Source organism: Eretmochelys imbricata, chromosome 1 (assembly GCF_965152235.1).
Source record: "Eretmochelys imbricata isolate rEreImb1 chromosome 1, rEreImb1.hap1, whole genome shotgun sequence".
In the NCBI taxonomy this organism is placed as follows: domain Eukaryota; kingdom Metazoa; phylum Chordata; order Testudines; family Cheloniidae; genus Eretmochelys; species Eretmochelys imbricata.
The window spans coordinates 229711467-229736598 of record NC_135572.1 but is presented as its reverse complement, the minus strand read 5'-3'; the positions used below and the strand labels follow the sequence as shown (position 1 = coordinate 229736598).

Sequence of the window (25132 nt, the reverse complement as noted above, 5' to 3'; positions counted from 1 at the left end):
GGAAAGGCAAAGAGGCCATAGCAGCTGCCTGCTGTCCCAACAGAAGTCCCAAGCTGTACACATTTGAATTAATGAGATCATTGCCCGGGAGGAGGACATTCAGCTGTTTCTGAATCTCTTGCAGGACCTGTAGCTGACTTTGCTGATTCAGAAGCAGCATATCCATGTTGTCCCTCATTCTCCTCACTGTGTGAAGATAAGAGTATTAATTTCTACAATTTAAAGTGTTATGCATGGTACTTAAGAAACCCTTTTTATACTTACATTCTTCAAGTACAAGTCTTGACTGGTCCATAGCTACTTGCTCTACGCCACCACTTTGTTGTTCCTCATGACATACTATAGAATTGGAATGAAAATAGTATGTTAAACACTTTAAGTGTAAAAAGAATGTAGACTAGTAAATCACACATTTACATTTAGCATGAATTAGGTGATAAGTATCATAAGGCAGAACTGTAAATACAGGATCACCTATATCCACAAGGATTAGCTCTTGGCACTAGTTCTCCAGTGCCTGGCTCCAGACCGGAAGGAAGCATATTTCACTCATTTTACAAAAGTGAAGGTGACTTCCAACAGTGCAAGCCAGCTGAATGTCAGGCCCTTTTTAAAACACACACACGCGTCCCCAGTATCATTTGGTAACCTATGTTAAGCTCATCAGAGCTAACCATCTATAATGATTTTTCAGATTTGACTGTAACCAACTAATCTTTAGCCCTGTGTACTCATTTTCTCTCAGCTATAGCGGTCCAGTAAAGTGGTTCCTTCCCCCTGCCCCCTTTGGGGGCAGGAGGGCCCACTGGTGGAAGGGCCCAACCAAGTGGCAAAAGCTAGATTTCCCAAAGTCTAGTAAACACATTTTTGGTTATTGTGATTCTTGAGCCACCTGTCTGATTTGAAGTGAATCAGACAGACAAAAATCTAACTCAGTACCAGACTGAATCTATGAATTCTGAGAGCAATATGCCTTCTTTTGGTGTCCTGGAACATGGGCCCCCTTGTTGCAACTGGGTGTCTTTTATACAACTACAGAATAAGTATTACTATTCCATAATAAATGGAATCAATTTCTTTTTAAGTAGGATCAGTATTAAACTGACCCGATGTTCCTTTGTTACTATTTCTTCTTAATGACAAGATGCAAAGGGGAAGTGAGGTTGTGCCTTTTTGGAGAGGAGGACTTCTTTTGTATAAAAAGCTTTAATTTTTTTATCATTACAAATTTCAGGAATATGAAATTTTTAATCTTCACTGTTTATGTTGGGAGGGCTAGCTAGGTAATTCCATTATCTATGGATTAGGAGTTTCACATGCTTAGTTTAAGGGAAGTTAAATCCTTAGACAGAGCTTTGATATTATGGATGCATTTACTTAAGTGGCTCTCTGTTGGACATGTCATAGATATACACAAAACCCAGAGAGTGTGGTAGGCCAGGCCAAGTGTTTAGAATCCAATGGAGGCCACAGGACTGTGTATGAGACTTCCTGTCCATTGGGAATAAAGCCAATACAGATTAACCTAAGCAATTAAGTTACCTGTTACACATTCACTGGATGTCTCTCCAACATGGACTTTCTGATGTTTAAGGAAGTTTGAGCTCAGACGGAAGCTCTTCCTGCATTCAGTACATTTGTAAGGTTTCTCTTCCGTGTGGATTTTCTGATGCTGGACAAGGGTTGAGCTGCAAGTGAAGCCTTTGCTACATACAGCACAAGCATACAATTTCTTTTTCATGTGGGTTTTACGGTGTGCAATTAGATTTGAGCTCCGACCAAAGCTTTTCTCACATTCTTTACATTTATAGGGTCTCTCTCCTGTATGAATTCTCTCATGTACCACAAGGTTTGCCTTCCTGCTGAAGCTTTTCCCACACTTGGTACATTCAAAGGGCTTTTCTCCTGTGTGAATTTTCATATGGTTTAAGAAGGTTGAGCGCCCCTTGAAGCTTTTCCCACATTCTGTACATATGTAGGGACTCTCTTCCCTGAGGGGTTTCTGTTGATTAAGGGTGACTTTTAGTTTCTTAGACCCTCTTGCTTGATGAGTGGATTTAGTGCATCTCTTCCTCTGCTGCCTTTCTGGCCTGGCTTTCCCCCAGCCAGGACTCTGGGCTTCAGATGGTTGCGATAACTCATCTTGCTCAAGATCTTCCTGATTAGGTTTCTCCTCCTCATTTTCACTCATAGTGCTATCGCTTGCTGGAATAAAAATGGGAGTTCCGACATGATTCATTCCCTGCCCTCGGGAGAAATAAAGCCTTGGACTGGTACTTGCAAAGCATCTCTCTCTAATTAGAGACTGTTCCTGAGGCCTTAAATCCAAAAATCAAATCCCACCAAACCCTTTCCCAAAGGGAAGGAGGAAGTGAGAAGAGGGGGACAAGAGGACAGAAGGAAAGAGGTGATGGAGAAGTGGGAGAAAGAGTGAGGGAAGACAAAGATGAACGTATGAGACTCTCTCCCCTCTCTTGAGAATTTCCACCTCTCAGAGCAGGGCAGATTAAGCCAAGCTCTTTGCCCACATAAATCCTGTTGCAAAGCAGGAAGAGAAAGGAATGGGCTCAAACAAATGACCCCTCCCAACTATCTCATTTTAACCACTTCTTCTCTCAGCCCACATGCCCTCTGCCCCTGCCCATTTAATAGAGAATGAGAGCACCTCCCTGCAGTTTGCCTGCTTTAAAAATGAGGTTTCCTCTCCTTCACACTAGGGACCTGAGCTTCCTTCTGATTTACAATCATGTATGTTTAAGAGAAAGCTTTCCTGAGTGAGACTAACAGGCAAACGGATTCAGTTACTGCCATTCAATGCATTAGTGAAGAGCTAGCTCATTCCCTATGTTGGAGTTACACATGTAGGGGGCTAAAAACACCACAATGTCCCTTGGCACTTCTCTCCAGTGGGAGGAAGGAGCAATTTGACTCATTATTATAGGAATAGGAAGACTTCCTCCAAAACCCAACAGCTACAGGGATTTGCAGAGACTGTGTCTCTGCAGTGACCAATCGCCCTCACAACCCTGACAGTACAGCAGGACCCAGGTAGCCTTCACAGCCTCTCCTCCCCCAAAATGCCTTTAAGTGGTAAGAGATACTTCAGATGAAAGTCCCAGTTCACCTGCTCAGATCCCCTAACTTTTGGTGTCCTCCCACTTGTGGCGGTGGAGAGGAAGATAAAGCTGAAAAAGAGAGAAATTCTGGCTTCTGTTTTCACTCATTTCAGGTGGATTTTGTTTTTCTGTTTTTAAAAAGTGGAAGAACCCCAGGGCAAAAAGCAGCACTCTGCATCACAGAGAGCTTAGGGTTAGGGTGCCTAACACAGGCTGTGGCATGGCAGACTGCAAACAGATGAGAGAAGACAGACTTTAGAGCTCACAACACCTGTGCTGATATCCCAGCTTTTTAAGTTCACTTATGGTGGGTCACTTAACTGCTATAAGTTACTCCTCACCTGTACAGGAGTCTCCTTGGATCTTACTTTTTCTGGAGCCCTGGAGCCCAGAGGCCATAGGCTCTTCCCCCAGCTCCATCTAGAAGAAGAGAAGGGATTTGGAGTTTGAAACCTAATTTAGTGGGAAAGAAAACAGATGCAATGCAACCCAGCAGTGGTAACAGGTTATGTTAAGATAATGAGGGAGAATTTGTCAATCCCACACTGCTGAGCAGTTAGCCAGGGAGCCCAGAGTTTTGTGGAAAGAGCCTCAGTTTAGTGATCTTACAGCTAAGAGCAGGAGAAGAGAGTTTATCCTAAGGCAGGGGTTCTCAAACTTCATTGCACTGCAACCCCCTTCTGACAACAAAACTTACTACACAACCCCCAGGAGAAGGGACTGAAGCCTGATCCCACCTGAGCTGAGCCCCACCCACCCAGGGGGGCAAAAGCCCAAGCCCCACCACCCAGGGCAGGGTAGACTAAAGCTGAAGCCCAAAGGCTTCAGTCCCAGGCAGGGGGCCTGCAACCTGACCCTGATTCCCAGGGTTGAAGCCACTTTGGGGTCCTAACTCATAGCTTGAGAGCCACTGTCTTAGAGAAAAGATCAGGGTTAGCTAACACTCCAGAGCTCAATCTCAACCACTTCCCTAGTGCCAACAAGCTCTTAGTGTTGGCAACAGGGAATCCCACCCCCAATACTGTATTAACCTACCCTCTGGCCTTAGTGCCCCCTCCCACTCCCTCAAATTCTCCACATTGCACCTCTCCCTTCCTTCAGTTTCCTCCAGAACATTACCCCTCCCTACACACCCCCGTGCTTGAGTTTCCCCATCCAACCACAGTACCCTACATTCAGGCCAGGCTCACTTGATAAGGCCCAGAGGGGCTGGTGCTTAAGCTGTAGCTCATACTCCAACTTTCCACTCCCTCTTCTTCCCCTGGGCTCTTCTCTATACCCCCTGTGAGGCTTTTATTGAAGAAGGTGCTGAGGGTAGTGATTGGCTGACAGGGTCAGGGTGGGACTGGCTCCTCCCACTGCCGCAGGCCAAAAGGGTGACTGCAGCAAAGGCTGAGGGCCCTGGGGGGATGGTGGAAGTGTTTGCTAGGGCAGAGTGAGTGAGTGAGTGAGTGAGTGAGTGAGTACCCTTCTTACAGGCATATATGTAAAGAGTTAGTAGTCTTCATGTAGGAGCAGCAGACAGTAGTGCTACTGTGCTGCACTGCTGCTGCTGTTGTTGCTGCTGCTGCCGTCGCCCCCCGCCCGGAGAATGAGAAGCGCAGGGAAGCTTTACCAAGACGTCTGCAGGGAAGAGAGGATGATCCACTTTAAGACACTTGCAGAGACTTCAGTTTCAATGCTAACCTTTTCATTCTGTTATCTCATCCTCCTGCTTTCCCCAATGCCATTTGTCTGTTTTGTCCACCTTATGTGGCCTGTCTGACCCTCATTCTGTAAGCTTTCTGGGGCACGGGCTCTTTTGTTTGGTATCTCTCTGTGCAGCATATAGCCTAGTAGAGCCCTGATCCTTGTTTGGGGTTTATAGGCATTACCCTAATTCAGCAGTTCTCAAACTGTGGGTTGAGACTCCAAAGTGGGTCATGACCCCATTTTAAAGGGATCACCAGGGCTAGCTTAGACTTCCTAGGGCCAAAGCCTGAGCCCCACTGCCTGAAGCTGAAGCCTGAGGGCTGAAGCCCTGGGCAGCAGAGCTCAGATTTCAGGTCCCCTGCCTGGGGCTGAAGCCCCTGGGATTTGACTTTAGTCCCCCTGCCTAGGGTGCTGGGGCTTTGGCCCCACCACCTGGGGCGGCAGGGCTTGGGCAGGCTCAGGACTTGGTCCCCTCTGCTGGGGTTGTGTAGTAATTCTTCTTGTCAGAAGTGGGGGTGTGGTGCAATGAAGTTTGAGAACCCCTGCCCTAATTCAGATAATCTCTTTATTATAAATATATCTGTGCTGGGGGGATACTGGTGCACACAATGCCAACTACATTGGGGCCTTGTGGTGGGAATGGCAGACACAGAGAGATCTCACTTGCTCTGTAGTCAGAGCTAGTTAAGGATGTGTGATAGTGCTGTGAGAAATGGAGGCAGGAGGCCACTTGAAACATGGGCTCAAAAATAAGAGAGGGATATAGTCTGAGGTGAGACTGGTTCCCTTTCATACAGTCTGTACTGGCCAGCAAGTTTCCTGTGGTTCCTCAGTCACGTCTCCTGCGTGTTGCAAAAATATGTGCCAGAGCTAGCAAAATAGAAAGAATGAGAGACTTTTCCCCTGGAGTCACCGAACCAGGGTATTTCATCCACAGAACTATGGCTACTTAGAAAGTGATCTACCTTAGTCCTTGTGACACCAACCAGCAGCTACTGTATCAGCAGGTAGGGAAAATATATGAATAAGAGGGAACTAGCTCTACCTAATGTTTCTGCTGTACTGAATTGAGATGTTCATCCCTTGCCATCATGCTTGGGCATAACATTTACCTCTTCCCAGTCTTGTCAACCCTAAGCATTCAAAAATAATTTCTTATGCCCCAAAAGTGATGAGTCTGGCTTAAAAATCATGAGATCTTAAAATAAATACATGTGGGGTTCTTTTTATTTGCCATCTGGTTTCTGAGCATTTACGGTGCACTTGGGTTACATTTTCCAACTTTTCTTTGCAACCATGAGGCCTAGAAACTAGAGCTGGTCTTCAAATGGAATTTCCATTCCCCAAGAAATTCTGACATTTGTTTTTGTCACAAATTGGGATGAGAAGTCAAAATCTCAACATTTTTTGCAGAATTAAATCTTGCAAAATATGTTGATTTGGAAACATTATGATGATCTTATTGACAAAACATTTCAATATTTTCTAAAGGAAAAGTTCTGACCTGACAGGAAGTCCAGCAGCGGCCACTTGGAATTCAATTTTTAATGCATCAATCAGAGTGGTAAGATGATGGTGAGAAAGAGTGAGTAGGACTCATAGCTCACAAATAAAATACTTCCTAGGATGGCAGATGAGGAGGAGGGAGTGGGGAGGCAAAGAGACTGGATGCACCCTCCCTTACCAGTCCAGAAGGAGATACTCCAATTTTTGGGAGTATGTCTTAGTGGTGTCTGGGCAGCCAAATGTGGGAATTTTCAGGGAATTCCTATGGCCTGTGTTATGCAGGAGATCAGACAAGGTGATCACAATGGTCATTACTTGCCTTAATCCCACTGAAATGATAGAATAAGGTTCATACTATGAGTAAAGGGTATCAGAATCTGGCCCTGATTGAATGAATAAACTCTAGAGGGAGGCTATTTCAATGAGGTGGCAAACAGGTGAACCCACAAAAAAATGGACAGTTCCTACCTCCCCCAGCTTCTTGCTAAAACAGTGTAGGTGCCAAAAATTGCTTGAAGAGATGCTTGAAACCAGCTGCTTTCTAGCAGATTTATGGATCAGGTAGGAGGGGCCAGTGCAAGAGAACCAGGGAGGTTTTCCAGCAGCAAGGGGGAGATGGTGTGAGACACTTTTGCCTGGAGCAAGTCCTGACCCACTAGAAACTCTGACAAGCCCAAGTCTGTGGACTCCCCCCATCAGATACAGAAGTTAATTTGACACACACACATTTTGTAAATTAACTATTAACACGTCTCTAGTTTTAATAATTCAAGAAAACCCCTTACCAACAAATAAAGCCATTATAGTAACAATAATTTAAACAAGTATTTAATATAAAAAAATTTAGCAATCCCACCCCCAACATTTATACTAAGAGCAGGCTGCACTGAACAGTCATTATTGACAGATAACTCACATGGGGAGGAGTGTTTTTAGAGAGAGGAAGGTGTTGATATTTCACAAAAACAGAAGGGTGGCATTTTTAATGTACTTGAGGAACACATCATGGTCCACAAGACCCTCCAGAGATCAGGATGAGAAAGAACGGCTTCATTTCATGCAACAGTGCCTCCTTCTGGCCAATATACAAAACAGTTTTTTAGTGGAATCCAGAGGGGACATCTTACACAGCCATTCTTATTTAGATGGATGGTGAAATGAATTGGAGGTGACCAGGGTAAAGTCAGAGGTGGGTAAATGTGGATTGTGGGAAAGAATAGAGGGGATCATCAATGAGAATACAAGGAGGTGGTAGAGGAATGCTGTGGAAATTAGTGGGGTATGTTTTTCCATATATTGAAAGGATTAAGGGCTCCTCTGAAAATCCCACTCTAAGAGTGGGGTATACAACTCTCAGTGAATTTGAATGGGAGTCAGGTGCCAAATTTCCATTCTAATTCAATCGGAGTTGGGTGTCTAATTCCTTTAGGCACCTTTCAAAATCCCAGCCTACATGCACTTGCAGCCAGCACTCTCTGTATGCCCAGGAACAGCTTGTAGAATCCTTTACAAGGAGCATAGGTCAAAGGAATGTGAAGGGCTAAAACCAACCCTCTTCATGCTCTGATGGTAGAAGTCATTATGTGGATGATTCAGAGAGAGGAGAAAAGCCCCTCTTCCTTGTGTCATCAGCTGTACAGCACCACAGGGTCAGAGAGGAGCTTGTAGTGGATAAGAAAGTAGGGGTAGCACTGGAAGTTGTCAAAGGCCACGTACACCTGGGGCTTGCTCACACTATTGACACATGAGTCATAGAGTTGCCCACCAGGCTTCTGTTCTGGGGGCCGGCGGTAATGTGCTCTCCCAGCCACAGTCTTGCCCACCAAAACCTTGGCCAGGAACATGTAGCGCATCCCACCTTTCTTTGCACGGGAGTATCTGTTTGAATAATCTGCTCTCAATGAGAAATAAATGCCCTGGCCAAAGATAGGGCTGTGCTGTTCCGGGAGGAACTGGCTGAAGTTTGTTTTGCAAATGGGCTCCACATTTCTGGCTGAGGTTCCAAAGAAGAGGTGCTTCTCCAGATGTTGTTTCTCAAGCTTTGTTCTTCCCCAAGTCATGAATTTTTTCTGGCTGAATTGGGAGCAAAGAAGAAACAGAAGAAGGTTAGAGTCTCTGCCCTGACAGGATGATGCTGAAGGTTCACAGGGAGACCAGGAAGAGTAATCCCTCCCACCCATACTTCAACTCTTACTTATGCAAAAGATAAGTAGCACAATCTTGAATTCCAGGGAGCTAGGGTTCAATCTCTTGCTCTCCCAATAATAACAAATAAATTTGTTAGTCTCTAAGGTGCCTCAAGGACTCCTCGTTGTTTTTGCTGATATAGACTAACACGGCTACCACTCTGAAACCTGAGAGCTCAGAAGTGCTCAAATAAACATCTACCCACAAAATCCATGCCTTAACATGCTAATTAAGCCATCATGGATGGATACATGCAACAATACACACTCATAGATGAGTGCACCACCCCATAATGCACAACTGTTCACTCACCAAATCAATATGCACATTTGTACCTACAACAAGGCACTAGGATTCACCCAGTGCACAGATAAGCACTCTGGTATAGATGAAGCAACCAACCAATGCACAAGGAAGTACCTATTAACGAACAAATATGTTTGCTTTAGTGCACTGGGACCCACAGTTCAGGGCAATAGTAGTAAGATTTTTGCTGTCAGTCTCTGAGCATAGCAGGAACCAAAGACTAGAGGACTGACAACAGTATTCCTATTCACAAGGAAAGAAAGATGATCCAGTGCTTAAGGTGCTAGTCTCAGACTGGACTTGCTCAGCCACATACTTCCTGTATGATGTTGGGGAAATGGTTTAGGCCAAGATCCACAAAGGTATTTAGGCCCCTAACTTTCACTGAAATCAGTGGAAGCTAAGCAACCTAAATATCTTTGTGGATCAGGGCCTCAGTTCCACATCTATAAAATGTGAATAATAGCACTTGGCTGCCTCACAGGGATGTTGTGAGGGTCAATACATTAAAAATAGTGAGGTGCTCAAATACTGTGGTGATGGGGACCACGTAAGTATCTAGGAGGCTGGAACTCTCTATTAACACAATGGGTTTTGTGGCACTAGCACTGGGATTCACACTCCTATCCTTTGCTGGCATTGGCATTCACAGTCCCTGCCTCTGTGTGTAGGAGCCACACCCTATAGCTCCACATTCATATTTCCAACCTCTGAGGATGGTGGGATGCTTAACCCTGAGCACTAGCACTGCAATTCACACTCCGAGGCTGTTGTCTCTAACAACATCCACTTCTCTTTTTACTTGGTATATCTTTGCCAGAGATCTTCGTTCCGGATCCTATAAATTGCCAGCACCAGGACCTCATCCTCTGGAAGAGACTGGTGGAAGAGAACACAAGTTGAGCGGTATGCAGCTTCTGATGGCGTCACCTCCATTTGCAGGAAAGCCTGATCAACAGATGGCTGTGGAATCCAAGCAGCGGGGTATGGACCATAGTAACCATCCATGGGATCTTCCCCAGGGATGGCAGGAGTAGGACAGGAGGGTATACTGGCTTTACTTGGGATCATCCTAAGGAGATAACAAGAGGGGAACATTTATTTTCCCACATGCTGTTGAAATGCCTGTAGGAACATTGTTGCCAGTAGAGTCACTTACTGCAGGTATGGCATCATATCGAGGAGTGATCGGTAGGAAGGCCTGCGCTGGATGTGGCGAACGTATCCCCGTTCCATGTTATGTTGCACAAACCTCTTCAAATCCACGCTGTAGTGCTTGCCCCAGAGCTCGAAGTTGTGGAGTTCCTTGTCCTCCTCAAAGGCAGTGAGGAGATCACTGCAGATGGGCTGAGCACAGAGAGAATAAGAGGTGGAGATATGATGTTAGGATAAACAGGATAAAGGAAAAAATCAGGTGGGCCTCCACAATGCTCCCTCAATAGCACTCTAGCCTTTCATTGGAGAAAGGCCACCCCACGCTTTCTGGGTGCTTGAGGGCAGTCATTCTGCATATGGATGCTCAGTCTCTCTTCACCCACTTGCTTCTCCTTTAGTCATGGCTCTCTCCTATTATCATCATTCCTTTGCTTTTGCTAATTTCCCCAACACTTTCAAATCTGTCTTCATCCGTCCCCTTCTTAGGGTATGTCTGCACTACAAGTGCTACAGTGGCACGTCTGCGGTGCTGCAGTAACCCCTCTTCAGTGTAGACACTTGTTATAGCAAAGAAGGGGTTTTCTGTCACTGTAGTAAATCCACCCCCTTGAGAGCAGAATTGGTCTGTCAGCCTACTGGTGTCTACACCAGGGCTTAGGCTGGCTTCACTAAGTCTCTCAGGAGGGTGTATTTTTAACACCTCCTGGGTGATGTAACTAGGTCAACCTATGTTTTAGGCATAGACCAAGACTTACACAACACTTTCTTGGCCCTCGCACTCCAACCTCTGCCCTGTCTCTAACCTTCCCTTTCTCAGCAAACTGCTGAAGAAATCTGCACTCATCTCTCCAACCATCTCATCGGCCATGTCTACACTACAATTTATATTGGCAAAACTTATGTCGCTCAGGGGTGTGAAAAAAGCATCCCCCGAACGACATAAGTTTCGCCGGCATAGCTACCCCCCACTCATTGGAGATGGTTTAATTTTGTTGATGGGAGAGCTCTCGCCTATTGGCATAGAGCAGCTACACAAGAGACCTTACAGCAGCGCAGTTGCATTGGTACAGCTGTGCAGCTGTAAGCTCTGTAGTGTAGACATGGCCTTACTCAAGAACATCTTTGCCTATTTTTTATCTGGGTTTCCCTCTGGCTAGAGCAGAAGAGCAACTCCTCTCTAGGCAGCAAAAAAACCTACCCACCCTCCAAAACACCCTAATTTCTGCTGCATATGCTTTCATCAGCCGTATTGTCAGAGCAACATTTAACATTGTAGAGCTGTATTCTCCTGAACAGTGTTCATAGCTATGCAGACATCTCTGGTTCCCTCCTGTCATGGTTCCACTCCTATCCATGGAGTTGTGCTCTTGCCCTCTCACTGATGACAGCTACCCCTTTGTGGCATGGCCCCTTGTGCCCGGAATCCCACAAGCCTTAGTTCTCAGCCCACTGCTCTCTTCTGTCTGCCGTCAACGCTTCCAGTCACCCTCTCTACAGTGAGAGGGTTGTTGTACCCCTGACCCTTGCTTTGAAAAGAGTGAGGCCATAGTTAGAAATACGCAATATAAATATGATTTAAGAGTAATTGTGGGAGGGAAGATTTAGGGGCTTCTGGAAGCTCTCCTCCACTAGCTAATGTAAACCCAGTCCCTGGACTCTGAGAAAGAGCCCCCTTAGGAATCCCTCAGGAAGAGTCCACAGTGAGAAACTCCTCAGCAGCTCTGGAGAAGGAGGTGTCTGTACCAGCCCCTTTCTTCTTCCCCCAAAACAACAGCAGGAGGTAGGACAGGACAGCATCAAGCACTCCTCACCCTCAATATCCTGCATTAATAAGGTCAGGACCAGCACTAATGTCTCCTCCCCCGATACTCAGCAAGAAGAGAGGGAGGAGGCAAGCAGGCACTCCCAGAGATTGATAAGCAGCAGCTGTGGGGGTAGCAGAGGCTGGGAACAGCCCACCTTCGCACCATTTATGTGCTAGTCCAGGTGTATGTGGGACACATGGGATAAACACCCTACAACTGTTACAGCTGCTGAAGGGTAAAGGGAAGGAGAAGGAAGTGGCCGCCTGGGTCTTGGCTTTCCTGCCCATCCTCCCACCCCCCACTGAAGAGGCAGGGTCTGCTTGGGCAGCCCTTTGATCTACCAAAGGAGGGGAGGGGAACTGAAGGCAATGTCTGCCCAGCCCCTGGCTATGGGGCTTTGTAGGGGTGCATGCAGTCTGGGTCTAGCAGCAGCCAGTCTGTAGAAGGACAGCTTTGTGTCTCTCTGTCTGGGGTTATTTTTTGTTATCATTCTGAATTCTAAGAAATAAAGCAGTGTTTGATTGCAACCTTCCAGTAAGAGTATTTATGCTTTTATTTAACTTCTCTATGTGTATGCCACAAACTCTTGGCCTCTTCAGTCTCACACTAGAGTCAACACAACAGCTTTCTCTCCTGCAGCTCCTGGTGGCTGGATGAGCCTTTCTGCAGTTACCCCCATCACCGACCCTGTGTAATTGCATTTATTGCAGTGAAGCATTATTTGAGGAGACAGCTCGCATGAAAGACACCAGCCAGAACATCATACCGTGAGGCCTCATCCTCTTTCCCTCACCTCCTTGTATTTTATCCATTTATCACCATTTTTCCAAAACACTGCCCACTGTGTGGGGAAATGGGGGTTCTGCTGTGGATCGCAGGTGTTGGAAAGACGCCTCGCTTTGTCATAGGTCTCAGAGGTTATCACTTCCAAGGAGGTCAGGGCAAGTTTCCCAGAAGAATTATTGCTATGAGGAAAAATAAATAAATAAATAGTTACAAGCATGCGTACCACTGGGAGAGTGAGCCTGCAGTAGCGGTGATCTCCCTAAGGCACTACTCCTCCACCATCCCCTATAATGCCCTCCACTGGGAGAGACTGGGACTGGAGAAACTATGTACTCCTCACAGCCAATGCTACCATTCTGTTCAGCACCTCCAGCTGAGAGTGGCTAGTATTGGAGCATAGCTGGGAGGGAGCTCGCCACAGCTGGAGCCCCTTCGCCATTCCCTGGAGTTCCTCCAGTAAGGGAAGACAACCTGTGCCAGAACAACTAGAACATCTGCCCCATTGCTTTCCTTGTCTCCTACTCTACAAGGCTAGGACCTGTGTTGAAGTGACCTCACTGCAGTTAGTTCTCTTGTGCTGTTCTTTATAGCATCTCCTGCTGGGAAATGCTGGGGCTGGAATTTTTCCATCACTTACTTGTCCAAAAAATTAGCATGACTTTTGTTAACATTGCAGTAAAGATTTTCCAGGTGCCGCTGAGCTGAGTCACTCAAACTCTGCCAGGCTTTGTTGTCACTCTGCCTTAACTGCCAGTGGTAGGGATAGCGAGTGTGGTGGAGTGGGCAGCCAGCTCCTTCAGGACAGTTTCCAAGGAGGAAGTGGTCACAAATTCTGATCCCGTCTGCCTGATGGATATGGAGCTGGGCCCCATCTTCATTGGCTAGGTGCTCTGGAGATTTCCTCTTATTCTGTAAATCCATTGAGAAGACAATGCTGTTTGTGTTCTTAGGAACTGGTTTCCCACTGGCTGAAGAAGCTCTGAGATCTTAAGGGAAGTGGAGATGTAAAGAGAAGTTCAGTTCTTTGGAGGAACCCAACTCCTGGGAGAAAAATGGGGAAATGTAGTGAGGCAGGAAACTGCCCTGAATGTAGAGCTTCCTACACAGGACAACTTTCTTTAGTGCTTCTCAATGCAGGCACATTGGACCTCATCTTCACAGGTATTTAGATGCCATTGAAATCAACTGCCATTGAAATCAATGGGACTTAGGCACGTAAATAACTTTGAGGATCTGGGGCAGATCCCCCAATAACTGGGCATTTGTCTTTTGCATTTTCTGCCCTCCCCAGCTGTAGCCCATGTCCCCAGGACTTTCTCCCCAATGGCAAACCTTTCCTACTATGTGAGCCTCAGGGATATCTCCTCCTTGCCCTTCCTCAGATAGCCATCATCTCCTGTCAGAATAAAACCAGCAGCTGGTGCAGTAAAGGGGAGTAAGATACTCCTCTGATTCTCTTGTACTTGCTCTCTCTAGACTTTCCCGCCACCTAAAGGTTCCTGTTCAGATTTATGTGTAGTGTCTGTCTCTAGTTTCTTCTTCTCACTTTCTCTAGGGGGAAGTGGATTCCAGACTTTTGCAGGAATCCAACTCCTGGAGGCATGAAGCTGCTCTGTTTCCGGATCCCTAGGTCTAGATTCTGGGCTGTGCCTCCGGAGAGGTGTTGTTTACAGAAAGCATAGTTATAGGGAATGGAATGGCCCTCAGCACAAAGTAGAGGAATCCTAGCAGCTGCTATCATTTACCCCAACAATCCTGGAGCCCAGAATCCTCCCACCCCTCCCACTTCCAGCACAGCCCCTACACCAGAGCCTGCACTAGGAGAATGCTCCCTCGTCCATCACAGCCCCTATACACAGCCCTAAGGGCATACAGTGGTTAGGGCGGGGACCAGAATCTGGATCCTAGACCTCAACACCCATACACCTGTTACAGAGCCCCTTCCCAGGGCTTCGTGCCCTACAAACAAACACTGCTCTTCTCATGGGATCATCCTCTCCTGAGCTTTACCTATCGCAGTGGGATCCAAGCTCTACCCTGGCCTGATATCCCCTATCCCCACCCCCATGTTTCTGAGGGTAAGTGGGAAATTCAGTCCAGGGCAGTGGGGGTGGGAGAAGTTAATTTAGTCGGTCTCCAGTCCCTCTCTGAGATTCTTTGATCCTCCTCACTAACTCCTGGGGCGAGCTGGTTTGGGAGAGTTACACGCTGACCAACCCAGGGCTCAGCCTCCTCCTATCTCTGCCTCTGGAATAAACCAGGCGTTAAACCCTCATGGCAGTTGAACAGTCAGCCCTGGCATTCCATGCTCGTCCCCAGGCCAGGGATACTTGTCAACCCAGTTTGTACAGCTGGGTGTAGACCAGCCCTGTGTCTCATGCCACCCCTCTGCATACAGTGACCGGCAAAGCCCCTATCCAAGAGTCAACCTGTTTCCCTCCAAGTCACTCAATCCTTCCACAGTGGCACTCCTGCAACTTTGTTGTAAGTTCCTTGCAACAGGGACTGTCTTCCTATGTGCTTTCACAGCACCTCCCACGAAAGGTCCCTAATCCCAATCGGGTCTTTTGGGAATGACAGCAATATAACAAGAGAGACAAGGTGGATGAGGTAATATATTTTCTTGGGACAACTTCTATTGCTGAAAGAGACAAGATTTTGAGCTTACGAAGATCTTCTTCAGACTTAAAGAAGAGCTCTGTGTAAGATTGAAAGCTTGTCTCTCTCTCTCCAGCAGAAGGTGGTCCTATAAAAGATATTACTTCACCCACCTTGTCTTTCTAATGTCCTGGGACCAACATGGCTACAACCCTGCAGACAGCAATATAGCAATGCATATGCACACATGAACTACCCCACTGGGAGTCTGTTCACCTAGGTGTCATTCTAACTCATATTCCCATTGCTCTCCCAACAGGATTCATTTCCCTGTGTTTTACCACATAGCAGATTGGTTTACTTACTGTTTTTCCACTGTAATAGCCACTATCCCTGGTGGCTAGAATTTCCCCCTCTTACCACTGGAGTGCCAACTTATCTTCCCCCAACAGTGCTGGAGTCTCCACCCTGCCCACTCCCATTGAAGGTGTCCATCTTCCTTCCTCCAGGCTTGAGAGATACCATAAGCAGGCCAGAGCTGACCCAGTATTGAGTATCAGAGGCGCTGAGAGCATCAGATCATGACAGAAAAATAATTATATTGGTATAAAAATATTATTTATTTAGAATGTAATTACAAATAAGAATGGATTTTTTTAGAGGAATGTATTTTAAAGCGACCACAGAACAGCTTTCTTCACAAATTCCCCCAGACAGCAAAATGAAGGTGTTTAGGACAGATTTTCAAAGGCACACTTAGGGTATGTCTAGACAATACACAGAAGTGAGCCTCCCGGGCCAGGTCGACAGCCCACTCCATCCCTAGGCTTCAGAGTTCCAGCCTGACCTGCAAAGTCAAAGCAATGTCTACACAGCTATTGCCCCCTAACCCAAGTCTGACAGCCCAGGATGGGAGGCTCACTTCTGCAGGATGTGTAAACATATTTAGGTGCCTAATTCCCATTGGAAGTCAATGGGAAGTAGGCTAGGATCAAAATGCCATATAATCCTTTGAAAATCTATCCCTTCATCTTATATCTAGGCAAATAGTGCAATGAGGAAGTTTATCTTGTATCAAGGCAAACAGTAAAATGAAGACATTAACTACAGGCATGTGAAATTTCTTCTGAACATTCTAGTTTTTTTGTAGTTATTTTAAAAGACAGACAACACCAAAGAATTAAATTAATATTTTCACCAAGTGAAGTTATAAGCAAAAAAGAAAGAAAAACAAGTCACGTTTAAAGATAGTCAGAATTTTTTGAGCAAAAGATTTTTTATATCAAATATCCAAGTTATTTTTTTTCAAATATTCTTTTGAAATATTACATTTTAAAAATTCAAAGCAAACTTTAAATAAAAAGTGTAACCTGTTGCTTGTTCTTCAAAGTATTTTTCCCACGCTTCGTTTTGTTTTTATTAAAATGCCAGTTTTGATTGGGTCAGCTCAGACACATGGTGAGATTATATCAAAATCAAAGCTTTCATTTTTGAAAGTATCCCAATTCAAAGCTGAACAATTTTGCTGAGAAAAATATTCTGAGGGAAAAAAATCAGAACATGCAAAAAGCCAAACTGTTGTGAAACACGAGACAGAACACACAAACAAACAAGAACAAAGAAGAATTTTGCACCTAATTTGTACCTTTTCTTTCTCTTGTTTACTGAAATTCCATTTCATTCTATTGGGTAAATGTTGACTTTATGTGTCACTGGACTAAACAAAGAAAAGATAAGACATCTACAAGCATTTGAAGTGTTCAGGGCCATCCAAAGGGGGAGCTGCTGTAGGAGGAGCAAGATGACAGAGTCTGTAAGACAGTGGGGCCCAATTCACCAGCCAGGGCACTCAATATGGCTCCCAACAGCAGCAGAATTTCAGTCCCTTTCTTCAGAAGTGGGTTTATTTAATTCAACATTAATTAAAAAGACTAGATTATTTCCAGAAACCCACCTGTTCCATTTTAAGTCTCTCTCCTAAATTAGCTCCTTTATCCCCACCCTTCAGCTGGGTTAGAGAGTTGAGGCCCCAGATCCTCTTCTCCCTCCCTGGGGTGGATGAAAAGGCTTTCCTGTACCTTCCAGGGTTTCAACAAATTAATATGACAAATCTAGAATCGATGTCCGGAGGTTGGTCAGGAAACCCGGGGCCGGGACCAGGATGTTGAGCAGGTACCAGAGCATGGACAGGACTAGTTGGTTAAGCACGAGTGCTCTCCCTCGGAGGGAGAGACATCGGAGTAGCCTCGTCCATTTCCGGAGCTGCTCTGTCACCCCGCCTTCTAAATTTTGCCAGTTCTCCGGTGGAGAAGGGTGCATGGCAGAAAGGTAAACGCCTAGGTAGAACAGCGGACCCGTGCTCCACCGGATGGTCTGAAGCACGGGTGGGAGGGAGCTCACCTGCTGCCAGTCCCCTACCGCCAAGCCAGAGCTCTTGACCCAGTTGACTCGGGCGGAGGAGGCTGCCGAATAGATGGCCTGGCAAGCCTACACCCGCACCAAGTCGCCCAGGTCCTGGACCACGAGGAGCACATCATCAGCGTATGCCGACAGGACCAGCCGCAACTCCGGCTCCCGCAGCACCAACCCTGTCAACCTCCTTCGGAGAAGACAGAGGAAGGGCTCGATCGCCAGAGCGTACACCTGGCCTGAGAGGGGGCACGCCTGCCGTACTCCTCGCCCGAAGCTGACCGGTTCGGTCAGGGTCCAGTTGAGCCTAACCAGACATTCCGCGGAAGTGTACAGCACCCAGAGAAAACTCACAAACTGAGGTCCGAATCCAAACGCCTGCAGAGTGCCCAGGAGGTACCCATGGTCCACTCAATCGAATGCCTTCTCCTGATCAAGAGACAGGAGGGTGAACGACAGACCTTCTCTACGCCTGAGTTCCAAAAGGTCTCGGACTAGAAATAGGTTGTCAAAAATGCTGTGGCCCGGGACAGTGTAGGTCTGGTCTGGGTGGATCGCGTCCGCCATCACGGACCCTAGCCGCAGCGAGATTGCTTTCGCTACGATTTTGTAGTCCGTGCTAAGAGCGAGACGGGACGCCAATTTCGTAAATCGCGGAGGTCTCCCTTCTTCGGCAACAAGGCGAGCACCGCTCGCCTGCATGAAAGAGGACCCCGCCCTGCAAAGACTCGGCCCAGACAGACAGAAAGTGTGAAAAATCGGGACAGGAGGTGGGGGGTAATAGGCACCTATATAAGAAAAAGCCCCAAATATCGGGACTGTCCCTATAAAATCGGGACATCTGGTCACCCCATCAGGAGTGTATGCACCTCTCCAACCCACAGCGAGCCAGCTCCAGCCCACTGGTGCTTGTCTCTTTCCACCTCTCCAGCTGCTGGACTAACAGGGCACAGACAGTGTCCTGAGAGGCACAGCCCAGGGTGTCAGGGGATGGAGCTGGCCCGTGACTGTTTTGAGGAGGGAGAAGGCAGGGGACGGAGAGAGGCTGTGTACTTTGGAAGGAAAGGCTTGAGCAGGAGGCAGGGCCAGGGAAAGCTGCTGGCAATGTCTCCCTTGGCAGAGAGAGCTACTCAGGGGACAACCTCTAAGTTAAGGTACCTGGCTAGGGGCCAGTGTCCAGGCAAGAAAGAGAGCAGCAGAGAGGCAGGGGAAAGCTAGTGAAAGTCCCCTGGACAGGAGCGGAAGAGAGGCTTGGGAAGAATGCACAGGGACATAGGTGCTGGAACTAGGGGTGCAGCAGCACCCCCTGCCTGGAAGTGGTTTCCATCACAAACAAGGTTTGCAGTTTCATTCAATGGCTCTCAGCACCCCCACTATACAAATTGTCCCAGCCCTCCCTGCACAGAGAGGCATTGGTCAGACGTGAAAGGGAGACTGCCCACCCCTTCTCCCCAGTGTATTTTAGGTATCGTGCTGGTGATTTTCCTGAACTGCCCACAAACAAAAGGTCGATGCCCTCTCCGGGATCAAACAAACCCCGTGCAAATCTGACTTGTTTTTTTTTCTTTAAAATCTCGCGTGCAAAACAGCCAGCCTTGCGCGCGCGCGCGCGGATTCTGGGGGGCCCGGGGTTGGCAGTCCCCGCCGGCCCCTCGCCTTGGGGATGGAAGGGTTACAACCATAGAGCGCGGCGGCTCGCCCAGCGCCCGCTGAAGAAGCAGGAAGTATTTACAGGCAGGGGGACAGGTCGGGGGAGGCTGGCGGACTCCAGAAAGAAGGGACTTCCTATTCCCAGCAGCCCATTACCCTGCAGCCTGTTGTCTGAGCCTGGGGGCTGGGGGAGCAGCTAGTGTCCAAAGTGCCTGAGTCCCTGCTTCCAATGACCCCCCCCCGCCCCTGCCAGAGAGCATAAGGGAATAAAATACACCTCTTTGCTGCCAGTGGGAGAGGTGAGTCAGGGATGGGGGCGCCAACCATAATGGGGAGCGGGTGGAAATGCAGCTCCAGGGGACGTGGGGGAGACAGCCACAGCGGAGAGGCAAGAGATTGCTGCCCGGGGAGGCCGGGCTGCAGCAGAAAGGGGCTGGCAAGGCTGGGCTGTGCCTGAGAAAGGAAAGACAAATCAAACCAGCCAGCGCCCAGGGGTCTGTGCGGCTACAACCCGGCAGGCTCCCCCTTCCACTTTCACAAAGGGTGGGGCTAAATAGCGGCATGTGGGTTGCCTGCGAGAAGGGTGACCAGACAGCAAATGTGAAAAATCGGGACTGGGGGGAGCAGAATAGGAGCCTATATAAGAAAAAGACCCTAAAATCGGTACTGGCTGTATAAAATCGGGACATCTGGTCACCCTACCTGAGAGTCGCCTGGGGATTTATTCTTGTTGTAGCCCCAAATGCTGGCAGCTGTCTGGGGAGAGAGGTAATTGGGGAGGCAGGGGAGAGGACTAAATGCTGGTTTGTTGCATGTCCCTCTAGTAGGTATCCTTCCCTGCAGATCACTGCTAAACTCGGTTGTTTCGCATTGGCCTAGGAACACTGATGTGCGGATCCTAAGATTCAGCCCTCTCTGCTTTTTCTGTGTCTCTTCCTCCTGTTTGTTTCTGCTCTGTGCCCTCAGCAGAGCTTGTTCTTGTTTTTTATTGCCTCTGTCTCATCTCTCTACCCTCACCTCCCTCATCTTTGTCTTCACTATTCTACGTCTTCTCTTCCTTTTCCCTTTGTCACTTCCCTCGTTTTAAAGTCTTTATGGGGACAGGCTCAGTGCTTTGTGCAAGTGAAAGGATGTCAAGGGGGACCAAACACATCCCATGATACCAGTGAGTGGTGAATTGGGATTTATGAACAGGGGGAAGTGTACAGTACCCATGAAGGGAATTCTTTCCCATCCTTCTCAGAGAAGGAGATAAGAGATGTCAGGGAAGGCTGCTTCCAGTCAAGGTGTCTGCTTCATGAGCCTGGATTCCGTGGGACTGATTCTTCTGTCACTTACGCCAGTGAAAATCCAGGGCAACTCAGATTAAATCACTGGAATGACACTGGTGTAAATTAGAACAGAATCAGGCTCTTGCCCTCTTTCTCTGAGGGTCTGGGCTACTGGAGGAAATATGTGGGGAGTGGAAGAGAGATAGCGCAGGACAGTCACAGATGCAGATCAGGACTGAGGTGTGGTGCCAGAGCTCTGAGTCCATAGGAATAGCAAGGGGATGCATAGGTCAGAAATGAAATGCTTTGGCAGAACAGTGAAGAGAGGGAGAGCCCAGGACTGGAACAGCCGGGGGTGCTGTATGTCTGGATTCTCATTCTGTTCCAGCAGGTGATGGGAACATGAATGAAAATGAGGAGGAGGATCCTCAGCAGGAAGGTCCCAAGCCAGTGGAAGCCCCTGGGACATTATCAGACTTTTTCATAAGGGAAGCTTTTCCGAGTTCTGACCAGGACAAAGCCTGTGAGAGGCAGGAGATACATTCTCCGGAGGAGAGACAGGAAAAACCTACTCGTTGTGAAAGAGGCTTCAGGAAACGCAAAGACACTATCGTTCACCAGAAAACTCTCCTGGGCGAGAAGCCTTACATCTGTATTGAATGTGGGCAGAGCTTCAACCGGAGCTCAGACCTCATCCGCCATCAGCGGATCCACACAGGCGAGAAACCCTATGTGTGCACCGAGTGCGGGAAAAGCTTCAGCCGGCGCTCACACCTTATCCAGCACCAGAGAATCCACACGGGGGAGAGACCCTACCAATGCAAAGACTGTGGGAAGAGCTTCAGCCAGAGCACGCACCTCGTGCAGCACCAAAGGAACCACACTGGAGAGAGGCCCTATGTGTGTGCAAAATGTGGGAGGAACTTCTACCAGAACTCAGGGCTCATCAGACATGCCAACTTCCACACGGGTGAGAAGCCCTACAAATGCCCCGAGTGTGGGAAATGCTTCAGTGACAGCTCCAATCTCATCGCGCACCAGCGACTGCACACAGGCGAGAAGCCCTACAAGTGCACGGACTGTGACAAATGCTTCAGTGAGAGCTCCAAGCTGATCATCCACCGCCGGACCCACACGGGAGAGAAGCCCTACATGTGTCCCGAGTGCGGGAAGAGCTTCAGCCAGAGATCCCACCTTGTCCAGCACCGCAGGACGCACACAGGAGAGAAACCCTACAAGTGCTCCGAGTGTGGGACGAGCTTCAGCGACAACTCCACCCTGATCCGGCACCGCAGGACCCACACTGGGGAGAAGCCCTTCAAATGTGCGCAGTGTGGGAAGAGCTTCAGCCGCAACTCATACTTAGTGTCGCATCAGAGAGTGCATGTGTGGTAGGAAGCAGCAGTAGCACAGTCCCTGGGCAAGTATGGTGCCATGCAGGCACATGAAACATCCGCAGCAATTGGGAGTGTGGGTGACTGGATCAAAGGGGAGAGTGGAACACATTCCTGGGATGGCAGGCAACGTTTGGGGTCACGGTGAGAGCCAGGGAACTGTGTGCTGGGACATTGATCAGTCTGGAATCTCAGACCTGGCAGGTGATGAAATGACAGGGTCAATTTTCCTGTTTGTTTTGGTGTTTGTTCCTTTTTAAATTATTTTATTTTGAAGTGAAGGTAAAAATGCCAAGCAGTAATTTGGCTCTGGGTCACACCTGCAGCTTATAAGATTGTGGCACACAACTTGCACCCTGCTGGTAATGCCTCAGTTTTGCAGAATTTACGTTCTCCTCTCTGTACTTATATTAAGTTTGTAGCCCTTACAGTTGTGAAGAATGACTTCAGAATGTGACCCAACATAGTGCTAATAACTGCCTGCATCTGCAGGCAAATAGGCAGGAAACCACTCCAAGAGATGCCCTGCTCCTCTGTTAGGGTGCTAACACTGAAGACCCACCACGAAACATTTAAATTGTAATATATTTTAGCAAAAATATCAAGCTGATGTGTTTATCCAGCGTGGCAGGATATCCTAGAAATTAGGAATAGAGAAGACGTATTAGTTCTGTGATGTGCTTAGTATTTCTCTAATTGGCTCCATGGCTTCACAATATCTCCAGAAGGGTGGAGTGCTGGTGAGAGCAAATGGAGGGTCTGGGGGGGCAGGAGACTCCTGTGTGCGCTAAAGCTACCGAGCAGATCCAGGAGTTTGAGCAGTTGCTGGCCAAGAAAGCTTGTGAAAGGCTCATTCTGTAGCTAGCTTGGCAAAACTTGCCACTCTCGAAGGGATCAGAACTCTCTGGGAGCCTGAAACCACTTCTGGACTCTCAACAGATGACAAAATATTATTTTATGTATTTTGAAATATTAAACTTTGAGGGGAGCAGGGAACTTGCTTGCAACTCCTGGAGGAGTAGGGACCTTTGTTTCCCGCTGCTCAAGGAAGTGGTGGAACTTTGTGGAGTGGATGCCTTTCTTTGAAGCTGCAGGGGATCTGAGGCTTTTACTTGCAACTGCAAGTATTTTCCATGGACAACTTCAGACCAATGGGTTTTTGGTTTTGACTTCCCAACAAATGCTCCAGAAATCTGACAGAGAGTCAGCCAGATGCTGGATGGATCCAGAAATTCCAGGATTCATTTGCTTGACGTACTTTCAAAGGGCATATATGCTTTTCAATTTGCAGACTCAGAGATTAAGCCAAAGTTCAGCTAAAGTTGACTGACTTTTAATGGTCTGATCTTTTCACATCCAAATTTTATGAAGGAAACATACTGAACTTTGGTAAATGCCTGCTGCATGGCCAATGTGACAGCGCTCCAGAATTCAGTGATGGGGGCTGCTGTTTGGGGTAGTTCCTTTGGAATCATTTACATTTGTGAATGGAACTTTTTCTGTTATGTATCTGAATAAATCAAAACACTGCAGCCAATTAATGGACTCAAGCCAGCAACTCCTAATGCCTGAGACAAACTCAAAGGAAAACCCTGGCATCAAGAATTTGGTCTCAGAGAAGCAATGGCACTTTCCTCACTGAAAACTCCTTCCCCTGCAGTCCTCTGAGCATATGTTGTCCTTCTATGTGCTTTGTAAGGTGCTGTGTACATTTAACAGTGCTCTATAAATTAAAAATAACTGTGTACATTTATTTCTGATTAAAATATTTATGTAAACTTATTTAAAATTGTATGCAGATTCGGTGTGGTCTTAGGGCTCAGGGCCCATTGCCAGAGCTGCTAAGGTTGTTCACCACTCTTATGAAGACACTGTAATCAGTGTCTTTGGAATTTCCTTTGTGCCCCATACTGGATTTATTTCCCCTGTTCATTGCCACACAGCTGAAATCATTAGCTTCCCCACATCCTGTCCTTCCCGTAGTGTTCTAGCTGTCGAAGGGCAGTCTGGGCACTGCCATTTTTTTTGCTTATGTAGTGGTTACAGTATATGTTCCTCTTCCAGCAGGACTTAAATCTCTACCGGGGGCACAGAGCCTCACAAGCAGAATGCAGGAGAGAGAGGTATGTGTAAATCTAAGAAGTCGCTGAGAGCTGGAAAGCCTGCTCCCAAACTGCTGGATATATGGACTCTTGCAGACGGGGTGCAGCCTGTCTCCTCCCTAGTAGCTTCTCTACAATTTGTTTCCTCTCTCTTGATCATATTAACTGTTATTGGAAAAGCCTTGGTAAATGGTAAATTTTCTCATTTAAACAGAAATTCCATGGACTGTCCCATGTTCTGGCCACACCCCATCCCAGGTATTGGTTCCCGTCAGGTGCCCAGGTCCTTTTGTCAGTTTAATGGTGCTTTTTAGAATACTCTAGCTTCCTATTGTGCTACCGGTGCTTAGAAACCACAGTGATACTAAGGCACCTTAGAAGTACCTAAAACAGATTGATTAATGGATTAATAATGTCTCTGAAATAAAAATCTCTTTCTAATACTCTCTGCTTTCCCTTCTTCCCCCTTCCCCCGAGTGAGATCTTGAACTCACCAGTTTCATGGCCCCAGTAGGGACCAGTTTTGGAAACGAGTGTTTGTGACCTCTTCACAGTGAGATGGGTTTTGCCTAGCAAAGCTGCCATGTAACCCATATAACAACCTGGAGCTGATGGGCATTCTTAGGACTTGTCTTCACTTTCGTCTGATCTATCTGTGTGACTCTAAGATAAAAGCCCAGAGCATGAAACAACCTATTCACTCCCTTACAAGAGCGGCTGAGTGGTGTAATCTCATTCTAGAATAATCCACTGTGAGATGAATGTGGCTACAACAGATCTGAGGTCTGGATAGGAGGGGTTATTCCCACAGTCCCAGCAGCTGGGTGGTTTGTGATCTGTTCTGTAATTCCTCCATAGAATAGCAAATGTGACAGAGTGCGCTACAGCGAGGCTGAAATGCAATTTCCATTATAACCCCATCTCTCGTTGTAGCTCATAATGTTGGCAAATTCCTTTTGGATTGAAATTTTCTATGCTTGGTCTCAGGAGCCATCAATGAAGTGTATGCACACAAAAAAAACCAACCCACCCCAGTGGACCACACTGAGCCAGATTAATAGCTTCCCCTTTGCACCAACTAGGCTAGCCCAAAGGGGGCCGTAAAACAGCCATAAGCCGTACCCAGTGAATATGCCCAGTGCATGTGGGCTCTGT

General features: G+C 47.3%; 2 protein-coding genes across 2 annotated transcripts in view; one reads left to right on the top strand and one right to left on the bottom strand.

The window, feature by feature from the left end:
* Positions 1-25132, top strand: part of LOC144271394 (uncharacterized) — a 75751-nt gene that overhangs the window by 9947 nt on the left and 40672 nt on the right. The window contains 1 exon segment of the mRNA XM_077828770.1: positions 21114-21867. Coding sequence (XP_077684896.1) covers positions 21114-21867 — 754 coding nt within the window.
* On the bottom strand, positions 7943-13474 carry LOC144269511 (protein mono-ADP-ribosyltransferase TIPARP-like). The gene is made up of 5 exons (XM_077825261.1): positions 13191-13474; positions 12561-12732; positions 9967-10154; positions 9610-9879; positions 7943-8387 (listed from the first exon to the last, which is right to left on the bottom strand). Exons 1-5 carry the CDS (start codon positions 13472-13474, stop codon positions 7943-7945), a joined length of 1359 nt encoding a protein of 452 aa, XP_077681387.1.

Excerpts from the sequence above, each read along its gene's own strand:
- LOC144269511 (XM_077825261.1), bottom strand. The coding sequence starts at position 13,474 with ATGGATTTACAGAATAAGAGGAAATCTCCAGAGCACCTAGCCAATGAA. Across the intron at positions 12,733-13,190 it reads CATGCTAATTTTTTGGACAA|CAATAATTCTTCTGGGAAAC; the intron begins GTAAGTGATGGA and ends TTTTCCTCATAG. Across the intron at positions 8,388-9,609 it reads CTCTGGCAAAGATATACCAA|CCAGAAAAAATTCATGACTT; the intron begins GTAAAAAGAGAA and ends CTCCCAATTCAG.